Source organism: Oncorhynchus mykiss, chromosome 21, assembly GCF_013265735.2.
Source record: "Oncorhynchus mykiss isolate Arlee chromosome 21, USDA_OmykA_1.1, whole genome shotgun sequence".
Lineage (NCBI taxonomy): Eukaryota > Metazoa > Chordata > Actinopteri > Salmoniformes > Salmonidae > Oncorhynchus > Oncorhynchus mykiss.
The window spans coordinates 19,437,921-19,459,649 of NC_048585.1; the positions used below are offsets into that span (position 1 = coordinate 19,437,921).

At 41.4% G+C, this 21,729-nt stretch overlaps 2 gene segments (V, D, J or C); both read right to left on the reverse strand.

Moving 5' to 3' along the window:
- Positions 1-943: 943 nt before the first annotated feature.
- On the reverse strand, positions 944-20,056 carry LOC118943001. The segment is given in 3 exon segments: positions 944-1,282; positions 18,470-18,574; positions 19,948-20,056. Coding segments are annotated over 3 exon segments (531 nt in total).
- Positions 13,237-15,193, reverse strand: LOC118942900. The segment is given in 2 exon segments: positions 13,237-13,826; positions 14,748-15,193. Coding segments are annotated over 2 exon segments (402 nt in total).
- Positions 20,057-21,729: the final 1,673 nt, after the last annotated feature.

The window sequence follows — 21,729 nt, forward strand, 5'->3', positions numbered from 1 at the left end:
TCTCTCTCTCGGAGGACCTGAGCCCTAGGACCATGCCCCAGGAATACCTGACATGATGACTCCTTGCTGTCCCCAGTCCACCTGACTGTGCTGCTGCTCCAGTTTCAACTATTCTGCCTTATTATTATTCGACCATGCTGGTCATTTATGAACATTTGAACATCTTGACCATGTTTTGTTATAATCTCCACCCGGCACAGCCAGAAGAGGACTGGCCACCCCACATAGCCTGGTTCCTCTCTAGGTTTCTTCCTAGGTTTTGGCCTTTCTAGGGAGTTTTTCCTAGCCACCGTGCTTCTTCACCTGCATTGCTTGCTGTTTGGGGTTTTAGGCTGGGTTTCTGTACAGCACTTTGAGATATCAGCTGATGTACGAAGGGCTATATAAAATAAATTTGATTGAATTTGATTGATGATCCTCCCCTGGACTAAATTGAAAAAAAAAAGAATACTAAACCCTCCCCTTGAGATAAATTTAAAAAGCATGAACCCATTTTCCTCCAGGTACCCATTCTGTACATTTTGATCCATCCCTTACAATGAACTACTGGTTGATGACAACGCAGTTAGAACATAAATAATTAAGCAATGACATTTAGGTCTGATAGTTTTAAAAGAAACTGTGAATCAGGCTTTATTAATATATGTCTATACCATTCAACATGTACAACTAAAGTTGAAATATTGAAAGAGACAACTAAAATATTTGTTCCAAAGGGAAAACTTTATTTTCATAAAATCTTCAAAGCAAACATTCCTACAGTATCTGATAGAAATAAAACAGAACTCATCAAATTTAGCACTGATACAACCTCAGTCTACAGAGAAGATTGACACATGAACTCAAGCAAAGCCCCCCGTTGCTCGACATGTCAGTGATCAAAATACAGAACATCTGATCTCAGAACAGAGTCAAAGCAGAGGAACCAGCAGCCTCTCTCCACAGGGTTGTGTGACTGAGGAGTCCTACCCAGAACAGTCAGCCTTCCTCGGGGTCTTGGTGACTGGAGTCTGGGATTTCTGCTGGGCTTCACAGGTCACCTCTCCTGCCTTGGTCCACTCCAGGCCAGTGAGAGTCAGGGTGCTGCTCCAGCTGTACAGGCCATCCTTCTCCAGGACCCTAGAACTGGTCTTCTGGTTGTTGCTGGTCCCGTCCACTTTCCAGCTCAAGGTCCAGTCTGAGGGGAAGCCCTTGTTGGCCAGACACGTCAGTGTGGCTGTTATTGTACTGGACAGTTCCTCTCTAGCGGGGGGCAGGACAGTGAGGGTGGGAGCACTGTTACCTGGAACAAACAGAACACATCAACTGCATCAACTATGTCCAAAAGATTTATAAAAGCAATAGATATACAAATATATTGATTTGGAAATGCCTTCTAAATATAGTGTAGTTAGATTGATAAAAGATTTGAAGAAAACACAAACCATAATATGATAGATATACAATGCAGATTTATGAATAATATGAGTCAAGTGTAAGTGGTTAACTTTAGCATTACTAGTATGTCAGATATCTTAGGATTGTTTCTGATCAGAATACTCTTTTTTTATTTTTATAAGAGATTTGAAGAAAACACAAAATGATAGATATACAATGCAGATTTATGAACAATATGAGACAAGTGTAAGTGGTTAACTAGTATGTCAGATATCTTAGGATTGTTTCTGGTCAGAATAAATTTTACCCCCTTTTCTCCCCAATTTCGTGGTATCCAATTGTTTTTAGTAGCTACTATCTTGTCTCATCGCTACAACTCCCGTACGGGCTCAGGAGAGACGAAGGTTGAAAGTCATGCGTCCTTGGATACACAACCCAACCAAGCCGCACTTCTTAACACAGCACGCATCCAACCCGGAAGCCAGCCACACCAATGTGTCAGGGGAAACACCGTGCACCTGGCAACCTTGGTTAGCGTGCACTGCGCCCGGCCCGCCACAGGAGTCTCTGGTGCGCGATGAGACAATCCCTCCCTAACACGGAAGACGCTAGGCCAATTGTGCTTCGCCCCACGGACCTCCCGGTCGCAGCCGGTTGCGACAGAGCCTGTGCGTGAACCCAGAGTCTCAGATGGCACAGCTGGCGCTGCAGTACAGCGTCCTTAACCCCTGCGCCACCCGGGACGCCTCTGATCAGAATACTCTTAACATCTCCAGTATATTAAGATAATCCAACAGGTTGTATAAAAACATTGTCACGTTCTGATCTTAGTTCCATTGTTTTGTCTTTGTTTTAGTATGGTCAGGGCGTGAGTTGGGGTGGGCAGTCTATGTTCCTTTTTCTATAATTTGTGATTTCTGTGTTTGGCCTGGTATGGTTCTCAATCAGAGGGAGCTGTCAATCGTTGTCCCTGATTGAGAACCATACTTAGGTAGCCTGATTTCACTTTTGAGTTGTGGGTGATTATTTTCCGTGTCAGTGTTTGTTCCACATGGAACTGTTTCAGTTTTGTTATTTCTCTGTGGCCAATGTGAGTAAAACATTTACACGTGTTAACCCTCGCAAAGCTGCCGGCCCAGACTGCATCCCTAGGTGCGTCCTCAGAGCATGCGCAGACCAACTGTCTAGTGTGTTTACAGACATATTCAATCAATCCCTATCCCAGTCTGTTGTGCCCACATGCTTGAAGATGGCCACCATTATTCCTGTTTATAAGAAAGCTAAGGTAACTGAACTAAATGACTATCACCCCATAGCACTCACTTCTGACATCATGTAGAGCTTTGAGAGACTAGTCAAGGATCATATCACCTCCACCCTACCTGACACCCTAGACCCACTCCAATTTGCCTACCGCCCCAATAGGTCCACAGACGATGCCATCACACCGTCTGGACAAGAGGAATACCTATGTAAGAATGCTGCTCATTGACCACAGCTCAGCATTCAACACCATAGTACCCTCCAAACTCATCATTAAGCTTGAGACCCTGGGTCTCAACCCCGCCCTGTGCAACTGGGTCCTGGACTTTCTGACGGGCCGCCCACCAGGTGGTGAAGGTAGGAAACAATATCTCCACTCCGCTGATCCTCAACACTGGGGCCCCACAGGGGTGTGTTCTCAGCCCTCTTCTGTACTCCCTGTTCACCCATGACTGCTTGGCCATGTACGCCTGCAACTCAATCATCAAGTTTGGAGATGACTCTACAGTGGTAGGCTTGATTACCAACAACGACGAGACAGCCTACAGGGAGGAGGTGAGGGGCCTCGGAGTGTGGTGTCAGGAAATAACCTCTCACTCAACGTCAACAAAACAAAGGAGATGATCGTGGACTTCAGGAAACAGCAGAGGGATCACCCCCCCATCCACATCGACGGGACCGAAGTGGAGAAGGTGAAAAGTTTTACGTTTCTCGGCATACACATCACAGACAAACTGAAATGGTCCACCCACACAGACAGCGTGGTGAAGAAGGCGCAACAGCAACACAAACTTTTACAGATGCACAATCAAGAGCATTCTGTTGGGATGTATCACCGTCTGGTATGGCAACCCCAGAGGGTAGTACGGTCTGCACAACGCATCACCAGGGGCAAGCTACCTGCCCTCCAGGACACCTACAGCACCATATGTCACAGGAAGGCCAAAAAGATCATCAAGGACAACAACCACCCGAGCCACTGCCTGTTCACCCTGCTATCATCCAGAAGACGAGGTCAGTACAGGTGCATCAAATCTGAGACCGAGAGACTGAAAAACAGCTTCTATCTCAAGGCCATCAGACCGTTAAACAGCCATCACTAGCATAGAGAGGCTGCTGCCAACATACAGACTCAATCTCTGGCCACTTTAATAAATGGATCACTAGTCACTTTAAATAACGCCCCTTTAATAATGTTTAAATGTCCTACATTACTCATCTCTTATGCAAATACTGTATTCGATACCATCTACTGTATCTTGCCTGCGCCGCACGGCCATCGCTCATCCATGTATTTATATGTACATATTCTTCTTCATCCCCTTACACTTGTAAGGTAGTAGTTTTGGAATTGTTAGCTAGATTACTTGTTGGTTATTACTGCATTGTCGGAACTAGAAGCACAAGCATTTCGCTACACTCGCATTAACATCTGCTAACCATGTGCATGTCACCAATAACATTTGATTATATCTGATCATCATCAGAATAATAATATAATGGTGGTGTGACATAAAAGTTACCATACATTAATTATCTGAGTAAACAGTTGCTGTTTGATGTTAGAAAAGCTGTGACATGAAGGATAAAATACTCCAATAACTGGAACCTACTTGGAAACTGAAATAGATTTGAAACATGACTTTGCATAATGCATCTGCTCCACTGCTCTAAGAGTGTTTATATCCCTGTGAGTTGAACACTTCATGACTGAGAGCTGTTCTTCATGACAACAGAACCCACAACAACCATGACTTTTATCACCATCTTCATCTGGACACTTGCTTTCTGCTTTCAAGGTAACAGTTTTCAGAATTCATTGTTGAAGATTAATTTAATCTATAGTGTATACATGTAGAGTATATCAATGTTAATATTTATATTCAGAACTATTCATTACAATATGTAATATTTAATTTATATAAATGCTTATTTTTTATTTTTCAGAATCCAGAGGACAGTACGTTGTGACACAGACTCCGGTAGTGAAAGCTGTTGTCCCAGAACAGACAGTCTCTATGAACTGTAAAACCAGCAGTAATGTGTATTCTAATAATCGCCTAGCCTGGTACCAACAGAAACCTGGAGGAGCTCCTAAACTCCTTATTTACTATGCTACAACACTTCAGTCTGGGACTCCATCTAGATTCAGTGGCAGTGGATCTGGGAGTGACTTCACTCTGACCATCAGTGGAGTCCAGGCTGAAGATGCAGGAGATTACTACTGTCAGAGTGAACACAGTGGTGAAGTGTTCACACGGTGATACAGAGTCGTACAAAAACCTCCCTCAGTCAGACTGCACAGTGACTGTCCTGCTACAGCTGGGACCTACTGCAGGTGCTGAGGGGGAAGAGACAGTGACATGGAACACTGACTGAACTAAATTACACTGAGATAAATATATCAGTGATGCTGACTATAATGTCAACTTATCCACCTTCATGTTAAATCATTCCTGAACTGACAACACCCATAGGTCCAGACTACATAAATATGTCTTCCCTTTTGCTGTGGCTAACAAACAGTTTATTAACATTTCAGACAATAAATTGAATAGACTCCATCTATGTGAAGTAATAATGTCTCACATAATTTCAGAATAAGTATCCCAGTCTCTGTTAGGCCCCTGTATTGGGTAGTGCATTTCAAGTTAAGATTGAACTATATTTACTGAGATCATATAACATGATTATGACCCATAATAACAACCTGAGGTTCTGTCATACAAGAGACAGTGACATGGAACACTGGTTAGTGAAGTCAACTTTGAATATGTTTAGAAAGCATCATTCTAATCACATGTTACCCATCATCATCATCATCATCATCATCATCATCATCATCATCATCATCATCATCATCATCATCATCATCATCAATGTAGTGCACCTTCAAAAGTTATTTGAAGTTCTGAAATAGTCACAATACCAGTCCAATATGCAAAACAAGATGTAGAGACCTAAATAAAAAGAAGGTGGTGTTACATTAGCATCAGCCCCCTAAATCAAATCCCCATATGAACCTCACAACCAAACATGTGATGTGATCATCTAGCATTATATTAACTATTTTAATGAGCAGGTTACTGGCTGTTACATCTGTGATTGAGAAATGATGCTGGATCTGTGAATGAAACAAGCTGCTGGGCTCAAACAGACATACAGTATTATCTATCATTAATTACATGGAGGCATATCTGTTGTGTCTCCCTCCCTGAAGTACCTCAGTCAGGTAGTGAATTTCAAGCAAAGATTCAACAATATTTTTTGAGATTATCTAACATTATTATAACCCCCTAAAACGTCCTGTGGTTATGTCAAGGCAAAACGCCTCTCCTGCCACACCTGGCTAGATCCTTTCAACACGTTCCCAGGCCTTTAATTGAGCCGATCTGAGGCTTGTTAACCACTTAAGACCCTAATTGTCTGAACAATCAGCCTCAACCTTTAAAATGCTGCTGCTCACACAGATCTCTCCAATGAATGGAGGTTGTGGGAAGGTGAAGGAAGCATGGAGAGGTCAGGAACAGAAGTTGGGTTTTGGAGAAACACCATCAGTGCTCTGTAAGCAATGTAGCTGATGGAGAGGCAGGAGCTTGGTGAACAGATAGATGTGATTGTGGACAGCGAGGAAGAAGGAGAAGATGTGGGAATTGGGAAGATGTGTGTTGAGGAAGAATGGTGTCAGACATGATAAAGAAAAATCTGGACCAATAGGAGTGACATTTCTGATGATGAGGACCCTTGCCTTTTGGCTGATCCATTTCTGATTTCAGGTTGGGGCAGAAAGGAGTTGGGTGCAGTTGAATCAGTGAAGGTAACCTGTAGTGGACTTGTGATGTTTTGTGTTTCTTCTGATTAGAGGGAGTGGGTTCTCTGTGTCACTCAACTTGGGTCATGATCTGTTCCTTGCTTTGCTTTTAGCAACAGGATGTAATGTAAAAATATTCCCAGTGTGAAGTAGCTCTTAATTGTTGTGATTGTGAAGTCATGTAAAACTTTTCAGTGTCAAAATGTTCCTAGTCAGTTGCACGCGTGTCTGTGGATGGCTGAGCTCCTGCAGATGTTTCTCTCACACCACCTCGCCCTTGATTTAACTATCTAAGTAGCATAATGAGCTGTAAACTGGTCAAGATAACTTGTTCTCAGAGGTGTACGGTTTTAACATGTTTGTATAGCTAACTTACTAACAAATATATGCACTGTCAATCGAAAATGTAGCATCCAAGTCTTTGCCATCGCTGTTAATTCTCTCCTCACATCAACCCTCAGCACTTTGACGTTCAAGTCCGGTTGTTTATATGCTGACCTCACGCCTCAACAAGCTTCTGATTGGTCAGAGTCAATACCCCTGGCCACCATTGATTGGCAGATGTGTGAAGCAAATGTGCGTGCCCACAGAACCGTTTGTCGAGGTCAGGGGACACAGGTTACATAAAGAGATGCGCATGCAATTATTGTATTGGGAACATTTTCACGCTGGGAGAGATTTTACATCATGATGTACAATCAGAAAACAATCAGAACGGTTGGACTTCTTCACACTGGGAAGATTTTTACATGACACAGAGCACCATTGAAAGGGGTGAATTCTGGGCTAGCGATAAGTGTGGAGGTGGAGCAATTGAAGTTTAAATACCTGGTGTTTGTGATGCCCACCGTTTGGTGGGACGTTGATCCGGTGGGGGGAGTGGTGAAAGAGTCATTGTCAGTCCTTTTGAGTTTTGAGTCTATATTAGTTATCATGTTAGAGCTTTTGTGCAGAATCCACTGTACTGTTTCAGGTGCAACGTTCATGGTCATGTTGCAGCAGTGTGTAGGAGGGAGATTCCAAGATGTGTGCAGAAGGGCATGGGACAGAGGATTGTGTAGTTTTGCTGGATAAAGTTGTGTCAACAGTAGGGGTGCTGATGTTGTTGGAGATCGTAAGTGTCAGGTGCGAGAGAGGCAGGTTGACTTGACCAGTCAGAGTAGTGCAGAGGGTGTCGTATGCTGAGGCAATGAAGGAAGTGGAAGAGGATGGGTGAAGGGTGAGGGATCCCAGTGAGTAGTAGATTTGTGCCAGCACAGGGGGATAGGGCAGCGAGTGAATTATGCTTCAGTAAGGTTGTCGTCTTAGCGTTCATAGCATTGGTTATCAACTGTACCATAGAAATGGCACGTAAATTATAGAGAATAGCTGTTGAGGTGGCAGCTGGGTATATGAGATTTCACCTAAGCAGAGTTGCAGGGTGTGTTGAGTGGTGGTGTCCCGTCCTGCCAGGTCGTTGGCATGTTGCAGGAGTAGATAGGGTCAAAGTAGTGGAAATGGGGTAGTGGGTTTTAATGGGTAGGTGGTAGCTGAAGAGAAGTACCTGGTGTATGAGGTTTTACACTAGAACAGTTAATGGGGTGATGATTTTTATTTGTATGAAATAGTGGTATGTAGGGTTAGTTGGTGGGGAAAGTTTGTCCTTTTAGGAACATGAATAATAAAGATAATTTAATGTTGATATTGTAGGCAGTGACTGGCCTTACAATTTAGTACAGTAGGGGGCGGTGTGTACACCTTTAAATTAGATGTGATCCTCTAACCCAATCCCAAAGAAGAAGAGCTCTTCAACTACAGTTTCCCTGAGGAACCAATAGTCTGTTTGCATAGAGAGAACAGTTTGCTTCAGTGCTCTGGGAGTGTTTATAGCCCTGTGAGTTTAACACTTCATGACTGAGAGCTGTTCTTCATGACAACAGAACCCACAACAACCATGACTTTTATCACCGTATTCATCTGGACACTTGTTTTCTGCTTTCAAGGTTACAGTTTTTGGAATTTATTGTTGAAAATGAATGAAATCTACAGTGTTTACATGTACATTATATCAATGTTAATATTTATATTCAGAACTATTCATTACTATATGTAATATTTAATTCATATAAATGTTTTTACTATATTTTTCAGAATCCAGAGGACAGTACGTTGTGACACAGACTCCGGTAGTGAAAGCTGTTCTCCCAGAACAGACAGTCTCTCTGAACTGTAAAACCAGCAGTAATGTGTATTCTAATAACTATCTAGCCTGGTACCAACAGAAACCTGGAGGAGCTCCTAAACTCCTTATCTACTCTGCTACAACACTTCAGTCTGGGACTCCATCTAGATTCAGTGGCAGTGGATCTGGGAGTGACTTCACTCTGACCATTTATTTATTTATTTATTTATTTATTTTACCTTTATTTAACCAGGTAGGCAAGTTGAGAACAAGTTCTCATTTACAATTGCGACCTGGCCAAGATAAAGCAAAGCAGTTCGACAGATACAACGACACAGAGTTACACATGGAGTAAAACAAACATACAGTCAATAATACAGTATAAACAAGTCTATATACAATGTGAGCAAATGAGGTGAGAAGGGAGGTAAAGGCAAAAAAGGCCATGGTGGCAAGGTAAATACAATATAGCAAGTAAAACACTGGAATGGTAGTTTTGCAATGGAAGAATGTGCAAAGTAGAAATAAAAATAATGGGGTGCAAAGGAGCTAAATAAATAAATAAATTAAATACAGTTGGGAAAGAGGTAGTTGATAGGGCTAAATTATAGGTGGGCTATGTACAGGTGCAGTAATCTGTGAGCTGCTCTGACAGTTGGTGCTTAAAGCTAGTGAGGGAGATAAGTGTTTCCAGTTTCAGAGATTTTTGTAGTTCGTTCCAGTCATTGGCAGCAGAGAACTGGAAAGAGAGGCGGCCAAAGAAAGAATTGGTTTTGGGGGTGACTAGAGAGATATACCTGCTGGAGGGTGTTCTACAGGTGGGAGATGCTATGGTGACCAGCGAGCTGAGATAAGGGGGGACTTTACCTAGCAGGGTCTTGTAGATGACATGGAGCCAGTGAGTTTGGCGACGAGTATGAAGCGAGGGCCAGCCAACGAGAGCGTACAGGTCGCAATGGTGGGTAGTATATGGGGCTTTGGTGACAAAACGGATTGCACTGTGATAGACTGCATCCAATTTGTTGAGTAGGTGGAGTAGGTGGACCATCAGTGGAGTCCAGGCTGAAGATGAAGGATATTACTACTGTCAGAGTTTCCACTATCCCAATAGTAAACATGTGTTCACACAGTGATACAGAGTCGTACTAAAACCTCCCTCAGTCAGACTGCACAGTGACTGTACTGATACAGCTGGGACCTACTGCAGGTGCTGAGGAGGAAGAGACATTGACATGGAACACTGGTCAGTAGAGGAGGTCAACTTTGAGTATGTTTACAAAGCATCATTCAGATCACAAGTTCCCCATCACCCTCATCACACTTGTGAATATTTATTGTCATGGTCGTGAAGTTCACTTATAAAAGTTATATGAAGTTTTAAAACACACATTACCTGTTCATAATCAGAGAGATCCACAGATGTAAAAAATGAACAATGGTGATGTTCCATCAGCATCAGCCCCATAAATCGAATCTCCATATGAACCTCACAACCAAACATGTGATGTGATCATCGAGCAATATATGAACTATTGATGAGCAGGTCTGTTACATCTGTGAATGAGACATGATGCTGGGATCAAACATGAAATATGTTTGAATAATATACATTTGATCTGTCATAATATCTGTAATTGTAACTAACCTGAATCCACCATAGAGGTTAAAACCAGTCACTCATATCTGTCCCAGTCTAACTACTAGACTGGTAGCTGTGGGAGTGAAACTGAGATTTACATGGGCTGGGTGGTTATGCTTGTCCCAGAATAGAGCAGCACTGTTACCAGATGTTCACACTGTCCCCAGAGGGTTGGAGATAGTGAAGACTCTATGACTATCGTGAAGCTGTGATACTGGTTATATTATGTGGATCTTGTAAAACAAATGTAGCTTAATGTAGGTGTGATCACATTGTTGAGAGTCCAAGATATTGATCAAATGTTCAATAACATTAGTTTACTGTCTTTATGAGTCTATAAATCAAGCAGGTAAAAAACAGTCCAAGAAAAATGAGTAAGGAGTACCATCTACAGTGTGTGTCTAGACCTCTCCTGTTAATCTGTTAACATTGTAGTATCTAGACCTCTCCTGTTAATCTGTTAACATTGTAGTATCTATACCTCTCCTGTTAATCTGTTAACATTGTAGTATCTAGACCTCTCCTGTTAATCTGTTAACATTGTAGTATCTAGACCTCTCCTGTTAATCTCTTAACATTGTAGTATCTAGACCTCTCCTGTTAATATGTTAACATTGTAGTATCTAGACCTCTCCTGTTAATCTGTTAACATTGTAGTATCTAGACCTCTCCTGTTAATCTGTTAACATTGTAGTATCTAGACCTCATCTGTCAACCTGTTAACATTGTAGTATCTAGACCTCTCCTGTTAATCTGTTAACATTGTAGTATCTAGACCTCTCCTGTTAATCTGTTAACATTGTAGTATCTAGAACTCTCCTGTTAATATGTTAACATTGTAGTATCCAGACCTCTCCTGTTAATCTGTTAACATGGTAGTATCTAGACCTCTCCTGTTAATATGTTAACATGGTAGTATCTAGACATCTCCTATTAACCTGTTAACATTGTAGTATCAAGACCTCTCCTGTTAATCTGTTAACATTGTAGTATCTAGACCTCTCCTGTTAATCTGTTAACATTGTAGTATCTAGACCTCTCCTGTTAATCTGTTAACATTGTAGTATCAAGACCTCTCCTGTTAATCTGTTAACATTGTAGTATCAAGACCTCTCCTGTTAATCTGTTAACATGGTAGTATCTAGACCTCTCCTGTTAAATGTGCAACAAGGGGAAAAAGACCTCTGGACCATCTTTACTCCACATACAGAGACGCATGCAAAACCCTCCCTCGCCCTCCATTTGGCAAATCTGACCATAATTCTATCCTCCTGAATCCTGCTTACAAGCTAAAATTAAAGGAGGAAGCACCAGTGACTAGATCAATAAAAAAGTGGTCAGATGAAGCAGATTCTAAGCAACATGTCTGTTTTCTAGCACAGACTGGAATATGTTCCGGGATTCCTCCAATGGCATTGAGGAGTACACCACATCAGTCATTGGCTTCATCAATAAGTGCATTGATGACGTCGTCCCCACAGTGACCGTACGTACATACGCCTACCAGAAGCCATGGATAGCAGGCAGCACCCGCAATGAGCTAAAGGCTAGAGCTTCCGCTTTCAAGGAGCAGGACTCTAACCCGGAAGCTTATAAGAAATCCCGCTATGCCATCCGACAAACCATCAAACAGGCAAAGCGTCAATACAGGACTAAGATCGAATTGTACTACTCTGGCTCTGACGCTAGACGGATGTGGCATAACTTGCAAACCATTACAGACTACAAACGGAAGCACAGCCGAGAGCTGCACAGTGACACGAGCCTACCAGATGAGCTAAATAACTTCTATGCTCGCTTCGAGGCAAATAACATTGAAACATGCATGAGAGCACCAACTGTCATGGAAGGCTGTGTGATCATGCTCTCTGCAGCCGATGTCAGTAAGACCTTTAAACAGGTCAACATTTTTAAGGCCGCAGGGCCAGACGGATTACCAGGACGTGTACTGCGAGCATGCGCTGACCAACTGGCAAGTCTCTTCACTGACACTTTCAACCTCTCCCTGTCTGAGTCTGTAATACCAACATGTTTCAAGCAGACCACCATAGTGACTGTGCCCAAAAACACTAAGGTAACCTGCCTAAATGACTACCAACTCGTAGCACTCACATCTGTAGCCATGAATTGCTTTGAAAGGCTGGTCACGGCTCACATCTACACCATCATCCCAGCAACCCTAGACCCACTCCAATTTGCATACCGCCCCAACAGATCCACAGATTATGCAATCTCTATTGCACTCCACACTGCCCTTTCCCACCTGGACAAAAGGAACACTTATGTGAGAATGCTATTCATTGACTACAGCTCATCTGTAGATCAACACCATAGTGCCCTCAAAGCTCATCAATAAGCTAAGGACCATGGGAATAAACACTTCCCTTTGCAACTGGATCCTAGACAACCTGACGGGCAGCCCCCAGGTGGTAAGGGTAGGTAACAACACATCTGCAACACTGATTCTCAGCACGAGGACCCCTCAGGGGTGTGTGCTCAGTCACCTCCTGTACTCCCTGTTCACCCATGACTGCATGGCCAAGCATGATGCCAACACCATAAATTAAGTTTGCCGACGACACAACATTGGTAGGCCTGATCACCGACAATGACGAGACAGCCAATAGGCAGAAGGTCTGTATCGGTTCCCCCCTGTATATAGTCTATTGTTATTTTACCGCTGCTCTTTAATTATTTGTTACTTTTATCTCTTATCCATACTATTAAAGCTGTGTTGTTGGTTAGGGCTCTCGTAAGTAAGCATTTCTCTGTAAGGTCTGTTGTATTCGGCGCATGTGACTAGTAACATTTGATTTGATTTGCTGGTTGAAGATGATGTGGTTTCAAGTGAGAACATAAATAACTAAGCAATGACATTTAGGTCTGATATTTTTCAAAGAAACTGTGAATCAGACTTTATTAATGTATGTCTATACCATTCAACAACATTTAAGACTGCAGTCAAATTATTAAAAGAGACAGAAATATGTGTTCCAAAGGGAAATCTTTATTTTCATCTATTCATCAAAGCATCAAAGCAAACATTCCTACAGTATCTAATAGTAACAAAACAGAACTCATCAAATCTAATACGATTCAATCTCAGTCTACAGAGAGGACTGACACATGAACTCAAGCAAAGCCCCCTGTTAGTCTACATGTCAGTGATCAATAAGGTAGAGAACATCTGATCTCAGAACAGAGTCAAAGCAGAGGAACCAACAGCCTCCCTCCACAAGGGTGTGTCACTGAGGGGTCCTACCCAGAACAGTCAGCTCTCCTCAAGGTCTTGGTGACTGGAGTTTGGGATTTCTGCTGGGCTTCACAGGTCACCTCTCCTGCCTTGGTCCACTCCTGGGTAGTGAGAGTCAGGGTGCTGCTCCAGCTGTACAGGCCATCCTTCTCCAGGACCGTAGAACTGGTCTCCTGCTTCTGGCTGGTCCCGTCCACTTTCCAGCTCAAGGTCCAGTCTGAGGGGAAGCCCTTGTTGGCCAGACACATCAGTGTGGCTGTTGTTGTACTGGACAGCTCCTCACTAGAGGGGGGCAGGACGGTGAGGGTGGGGGCACTGTTACCTGGAACAAACAGAACACATCAACTAAGTAATTACAACAAGTACAGCTTTAGTAAGAGATTATCTTCAGAGAAGTACACATCAAAATATAGTGAATTGGAAATGCCATCTAAATATGAATGTAGAAGTTGGATTGTTGAAAAGATTTGGAAAAAAACACTAAAGTAATTGATTCAAAGCAGATTTATGAACCAAACAAGTATAAAGTGGTAAAATTACTAGAGTTACTAGTCATATGGTGTCAGTTATACATGTTATACAGATATTGTTGAGGAATGGATCGGATCAGAACTGTCAAGTCATATTCATAGTATTTACATCACATATCAAACATGTTGGATTATGAAGTCAGTTACAACCATAACTGAGGCCCTTTGTCTTCACACTAACAGTGAAGTCTACCATGAGCACAATGCAACAATGATGAATACCATATAAAATACCATTAGTTATTATACCAGAATTAGGAGTTATATTTTGCAATTATACAAATAAGACATGTATTTAAACCTACAATTTATCATTTTGATTCAATAAATATTTATTTGAAAGAAGGCTCAGTCAAAATCTACATTTAACCAAAAATATTTGAGTTAAAGATAATAAAAATATAAATAAAGAATGGCACACAAACAGTAATACACAATGCAACAACTATATTCCATATTATTAAATAGTTATCATACTGGAACTCTCCTCTGCAATCCATCAAACCACACATTTAAATAAACACCTACATTTGAACATGTTATTTAAATAACATTTCATTTGAAAGAAGGCTTAGTCAAAAGTAATACAAAAAAAATATATTTTTTTAGGAAGGAAAATATGAAAAATCGCAATATTTTCATATAGATGAAGTTTCACAGAGTAAAATACCCCAAAATAATCACAAAGAAATATCAAAGAGCGTGTTACTTACTTCCAACATCTAGTCTGGTGCCGCTACCAAAAGTGTACCACAGTGATACAATCCCTATTACTGCTGGTGCAACAACCTCCTGCATGTTTGGCGTTCTTCATTTCTTTAGACTGTGGTTCAAATAATTAACTCTACTATAGTATGAATACATTTCAGAAATGAATTATTCTACTCAGTTAGAAATAAAGTGTTTTTCATGTTGATTTCCTTAACATGGACCAAACCTGACTTTTTCTTGTACATCTCCTACTACTGTAGGTGCAGCATGTTTATTCATACAACTAATCTAAAATGTAGGCTAATCACTTTCATAGTTTAAAGGCAGGTCAGATTTGATTAGATGTAATAACATTCATATTCAAATTGGCCATAGGATGTGTAGGCCTTGTGTATTTTGTTTAAATCATCTAAAAAAGTTAATTTGAAAAATCCTCTATATCAAGTCAAAATGTATAGAGAAATTGAAACACGACATCAAAAGTTGAATAAATAGTTTGGAATAAATCATTTGGACTTTACTTACTTCCAACATCAAGTCTGGTGCCGCTACCAAAAGTACACCACAGTGATACAATAACTATTACTGCTGGTACAAAAACCTCTCTGTGTTGTGATGCTGCAGCTGTTACAGTGAAGATCACTCATACAGAATCATAATCAACACAGATACACTTTAACATCTTCCAGGTAGAACAAACACTTCATATTAGCTGTTTCTAGATAATACAAATATGAATTGTATCTTAAATCCAGATAGTAGTATTTTTCCTTCCTCTGTGTATCAGGTTCTCCTAGTCTGGAGGTACAGTCCAGCATTAGATCAGTGTTGCTAGTATTCCTCCATATTGTCCATATGAAAGACAACAGCAGCAGCAGTAGTGATAGTGATCCATGTTGTATATTCCTTTATTAAACATGTTGATCTCACATTTAACAGTGGTGGTAAAGTCACAGAGGACAGATAACACTACCAGAGGAATCCTACCAGCTTTAGTTTAGAGAAGTGTTCACTAACTGATTAGAGGAACTTACATGAGAGAACGAGCATGAGTGAACAGACAGTTCATTATATCTGATCATCATCAGAATAATAATATAATGGTGGTGTGACATAAAAGTTACCATACATTAGTTATCAGATAAAACAGTTGCTGTTTGATGTTGTAAAAGGGGCAGCAGGTAGCTAGCGGTTAGAGTGTTGGGCCAGTAACTGAAAGGTCACTAGTTCAAATATCTGGGTCGACAAGGTGAAAAATGTTTTGATGTACCTTTGAACAAGGCACTGGCAAACCCTGGTCTCGAACCTACTCTCCAAGGATGACTCAAGGGGAGTTGGAATATCCAAAAACACAAAAAAAACACATTTCCAATTCACAAATGGGCATAAAACAAACGTGTACATGTGGGAAATAGGACAAATTTAAGCACCCACCTAATTATTATAAAAGAAAGCTCAACCAAGCCAAAATATATACTGATGGGATACTACTTGGAACCTGAAATAGATTTGAAACCATAATTTGCATAATGCATCTGTCCTGCTGCTCTAAGAGCATTTATATCCCTGTGAGTTGAACACTTCATGACTGAGAGCTGTTCTTCATGACAACAGAACCCACAACAACCATGACTTTTATCACCATCTTCATCTGGACACTTGCTTTCTGCTTTCAAGGTTACAATTTTCAGAATGTTTTGTTGAAAATAAATTAAATCTATACCGTCGACATCTATATCAATGTTACTATTTCTATTCAGAATTATTCATTACTATATGTAATATTTCATTTATAGAAATGTTTTTATTCTCTGTTTCAGAATCCAGAGGACAGTACACTGTGATTCAGACTCCTACAGTGAAAGCTGTTCTGCCAAGACAGACAGTCACTCTTGACTGTAAAACCAGCAGTGATGTTCATGGTGGTTACTATCTAGCCTGGTACCAACAGAAACCTGGAGGAGCTCCTAAACTCCTTATTTACCATGCTACAACACTTCAGTCTGGGACTCCGTCTAGATTCAGTGGCAGTGGATCTGGGAGTGACTTCACTCTGACCATCAGTGGAGTCCAGGCTGAAGATGCAGGAGATTACTACTGTCAGAGTTACCACAGTGATGGAGTGTTCACACAGTGATACAGAGTCGTACAAAAACCTCCCTCAGTCAGACTGCACAGTGACTGTACTGATACAGCTGGGACCTACTGCAGGTGCTGAGGGGGAAGAGACACTGAGATAAATATATCAGTGATGCTGACAATAATGTCAACTCATCCACCTTCATGTTAAATCATTACTTAAGTGATAACACCCATATGTCCAGATTGCATTAGTATTCCTCTTATGTTGCTGTAGTTCATATGTAAACATTGCCTTTACATGTCACATAATACGTTGAATGGACTCTGTGCAACAACAAGTGTCTCACATCATTTCAGAACAAAATCCCCAGAATCCCCAAAATCCCCAGGAAGATCCCTCTGTCAGGAAGTGAATTTCAAGCAAAGATTCATCCATATTTATTGAGATGGTATAACAAAGTTATAAGCCCCTAAAACAACATGAGGTTCGGTCAAGAGCAAGACCGCTCTCCCGCTCTCCTGTAGCACCTTGCCACACTTTAATTTAGCCCAGTTAAATCTAGTTCACCAGGGCCATGATTGCCTGGACAATCAGCCCCAACCTTTAAAATGCTGCTGCTCACACAAACCTCTTCAACAGGTCTCTTACACAGAGGAGGTGGAAATAGTTGTAGGAGTTGAGCTGAGGAACCTATGGCAGTGGATTTTTTTTTCCTTTTCTTTTTTTTAAACCTTTTTTTAACTTGGCAAGTCATTTAAGAACAAATTCTTATTTTCAATGACGGCCTAGGAACAGTGGGTTAACTGCCTGTCCAGGGGCAGAACAACAGATTTGTACCTTGTCAGCTCAGGGATTTGAACTTGCAACCTTTCGGTTACTAGTCCAAAGCTCTAACCACTAGGCTACCCTGCCGCCCCAGAGCCTGAGAAGGATCCTGATACACTGATCCTGAGAAGGTGGATTTTGAGGCATTTATTGTGCAGGTGATACATTGTACTGCCCAAACGAACAAGAAATCCAAGAAACTGGACATAATTGTATCTGCAGCTGAAAGGTTTTTGGGTCTTCAGGAATTAACAGCCGAAGCATTGCAGGGAATACTGTCTGAAGTCGTACAAAAACCTCCCTCAGTCAGACTGCACAGTGACAGTACTGCTACAGCTGGGACCTACTGCAGGAAGAGACAGTGACATGGAACACTGAGCAGGTCAACTTTGAAAATGGTTAGAATGCATGATACAAATCACACGTTCTCCAACGTCCTCATTATCGTCCTCATCATCATCATCATTAATATCATCATCATGGTTGTATCTTGTTATATTGGTAACGAACTGAAAGTGTGTATGAAAGTTATTAGACGTTTTGAAACACATTACCAGTCCATATGCAGAGTAAGATCTACAGAAGTAAAAGAAAAGTGATGTTAAATCATCATCAGCCCCTCAAACCAAATCCCTACATGCACTTCACAAGCAGCTATTGATGTGATCAACTAGCATGTATTAACCCTTTTCATGAGCTGTTAGATCTGTGAATGAGACAGGATGCTGGGCTCAAACATGAGACACATTTACATAGAGACATACACTACACACTATCATCGTGAAGTATAATTATTTTTTATCTGTCATTAATTACTTGGTGCCTTATCTGTTATGTGTCCCTCCCTGAATCCGCCATAGAGGATCAAATCAGTCACCTCCCTCACATCAGTCCAAGTCCAGGGTATATCAGGGAGTGAAACTGGTCAACTGGTAGACTGGGAGCTGTAGGAGTGAAACTGAGATTTACATAGACAGGGCTGGGTGGTTCTGCTTGTCCCAGAATAGACCAGCACTGTCACCAGATGTTCAGCCAGGGGGAAGAGACAGTGACATGGACCACTGACTGAACTAAACAGTGGCGGTCGGTGCCATTTAAGATGAGGGAGGATGATTATGTTTTATTATGAGCATGGCCTTATTTCTGTTACAGCATATTGGATGACTGTCATTGATATTCCATTCACCCAGTTTAACATAGATTGGTTTAGGCTACTAAATATTACTTGCATTTTCCCTATACCCATCATGAGGTTCCCAACCACCTAGCCTATGAATTCAATATAGGTGCACACAGCTCGAGAGAAAGATTTGAGGTGACAGTGACACATTCAATACCGCCTTGCACACTCTTGCCTGCATCTAGCTGACCTAGCGTGCAATCATTAGTCCAACAGTTGCAAACTGTAAGGACTGACGCCGGACAGGAGAAGCAGGTACGGAGAGTCAAACATTTATTAGGGAACAAATCAAATCAAATGTATTTATAAAGCCCTTCTTACATCAGCTGATATCTCAAAGTGCTGTACAGAAACCCATTTTAACACTCCAAACAGCAAGCAATGCAGGTGTAGAAGCACGGTGGCTAGGAAAAACTCCCTAGAAAGGCCAGAACCTAGGAAGAAACCTAAAGAGGAACCAGGCTATGAGGGGTGGCAAGACCTCTTCTGGCTGTGCCGGGTGGAGATTATAAGAGAACATGGCCAAGATGTTCAAATGTTCATAGATGACCACACCCACAGGGACTGATAGAACTGAACTACTAGTGTAATGCAGAAGGGAATCATAGTACTGAATTACTAGTATAATGCAGTAGGGACTCATAGTACTGCATTACTAGTATAATACAATATGTGAGGTATCCTGAGAATAGAGGATGTGTGCCAGCACAGAGGGATAAGGCAACATGTGAGTTATGCTTTAGTAAGGTTGTCTTCTTAGCGTTCATAGCATTGTTTTACAACTGTAACACAGAAATGGAACGTAAATCACAGAGAAAATATTTTGTGGTGGCAGCTGCAGAGAAGTACTTGGGTATACGAGAGTAAACTTCAGAAGAGTTACTATTATATTTGTTGTCCCTAATTTTGTGATATCCAATTGGTAGTTACAGTCTTGTCCGATCGCTGCAACTCCCCTATGGACTCGGGAGAGTCAAAGGTTGAGAGCCATGCGTCCTCCAAAACACAACCCTGCGAAGCCACACCACTTCTTGACACACTGTTCGATTAACCCTGAAGCTAGCCACACCAATGTGTCATCACGTTCTGTTCGGCTCTTCCCGAGCAGTGTCACACTCATCTGGTTTCTTCTCTCCAGACACAGCAGTGATGTAGCCACAGTCTGGGGCACCTATCCTCTCCCGTTGCTGGCTTGAATGTCCTGAACATTGTCTGAGCTGCATTTGTGCAGGGCAGCTCATTAACCCCAATACTCCTCAGGTGTGGGGGTTGTGGTTCAGGTCCCTAACTAACACACTCCTTCCCTCATTCACTCAACGAGAAGAGCACTCAAAAGGCGTTAACTAATTCAAAGGAAGTCAATCAAATAAGTAAATAAGAAAGAAACCAAAACACAGCACACGATAGGACTAAATAAATATTAAAGGACTTCTAAATAGATACATTCTATATAAATACATTCTATATAAATACATTCTATATAAAAACATTCTATATAAATACATTCTAAATAAATACATTCTATATAAATACATACATTCTATATAAATACATTCTATATAAATACATTCTAAATAAATACATTCTATATAAATACATTCTAAATCAAGGAAATCCCGGCTGGCCAAACCCTCCCCTAACCCGGACGACAGTGGTCCAATTGTGCGCCGCCTCATGGGTCTCACAGTCACGGCCAGCTGTGACACAGCCTGGGATCAAACCCAGGTCTGAAGTGACACCTCAAGCACTGTGATGCAGTGCCGTAGACAGCTGCGATGCAGTGCCTCAGAAACCTGCGATGCAGTGTCTTAGACCGCTGTGCCACTCAGGATGCCCACTTCAGAAGAGTTACAGGGTGTGTTGAGGGGTGGTGTCCCGTCATGCCAGGCCATTGGCATGGTGCAGGAGCAGGAGCAGATAGGGTCAAAGTAGTGGAAAATGGTAGTGGGTTTTAATATGTAGGTGGTAGCTGAAGGGAAGTACCTGAGTGTACGAGATATTACTGCAGAAGAGTTCATGGGACAGTGTTTTTATAAAATAGTGGTATGTAGGTGTAGGGTTAGTCGGTGTGTAAGTTTTTCCTTTTAGGAACAGGAATAATAAAGGTAATCTAATGAAGATGGCCTCACAATTTAGTACAGTAAGTGGCAGTTTATACACCCTTAAATTGAATGCAATCCTCCAACCCAATCCAGAAAGAAGAAGAGCTCTTCAAATACAGCAGCACATGCTTCAGTGCTCTAATAGTATTTATATTCCTGTGAGTTTAACACTTGATGACTGAGAGCTGTTCTTCATGACAACAGAACCCACAACATGACTTTTATCACCATCTTCATCTGGACACTTGCCTTCTGCTTTCAAAGTTAACATTATCAGAATGTATTGTTGAAAAATATTTGAATCTACATGAAGGTATAACATACAGTATATTCATGTTAATATTTGTTTTCATATCTATTGATTAGTATATGTAATATTTATTGGATAGAAATGTTTTTATTCTATTCAGAATCCAGGGGACAGATCACTGTGACTCAGACTCCTTCAGTGGAAACTGTTCTCCCAGGACAAATGGTCTCCTTATTTATCGAGGAAGTACTCTTATTTCTGGGACTCCATCTAGATTCAGTGGCAGTGGATCCAGGCTGAAGATGCAGGAGATTACTACTGTCAGTTACCACTGTGGGAATGTGTTCACACAGTGATATTGAGCCGTACAAAAACCTCTCTCAGATTTCACAGTAACTGCACTAGTTGAGTGTGACTGGAGGTGCTGATGATGAAGAGACAGTCACATGGAACTCTGACTGAACTGAAATACACTGAGATAAATATATCAGTGATGCTGACTATAATGTCAACTCATCCACCTTCATGTTAAATCATTCCTTAA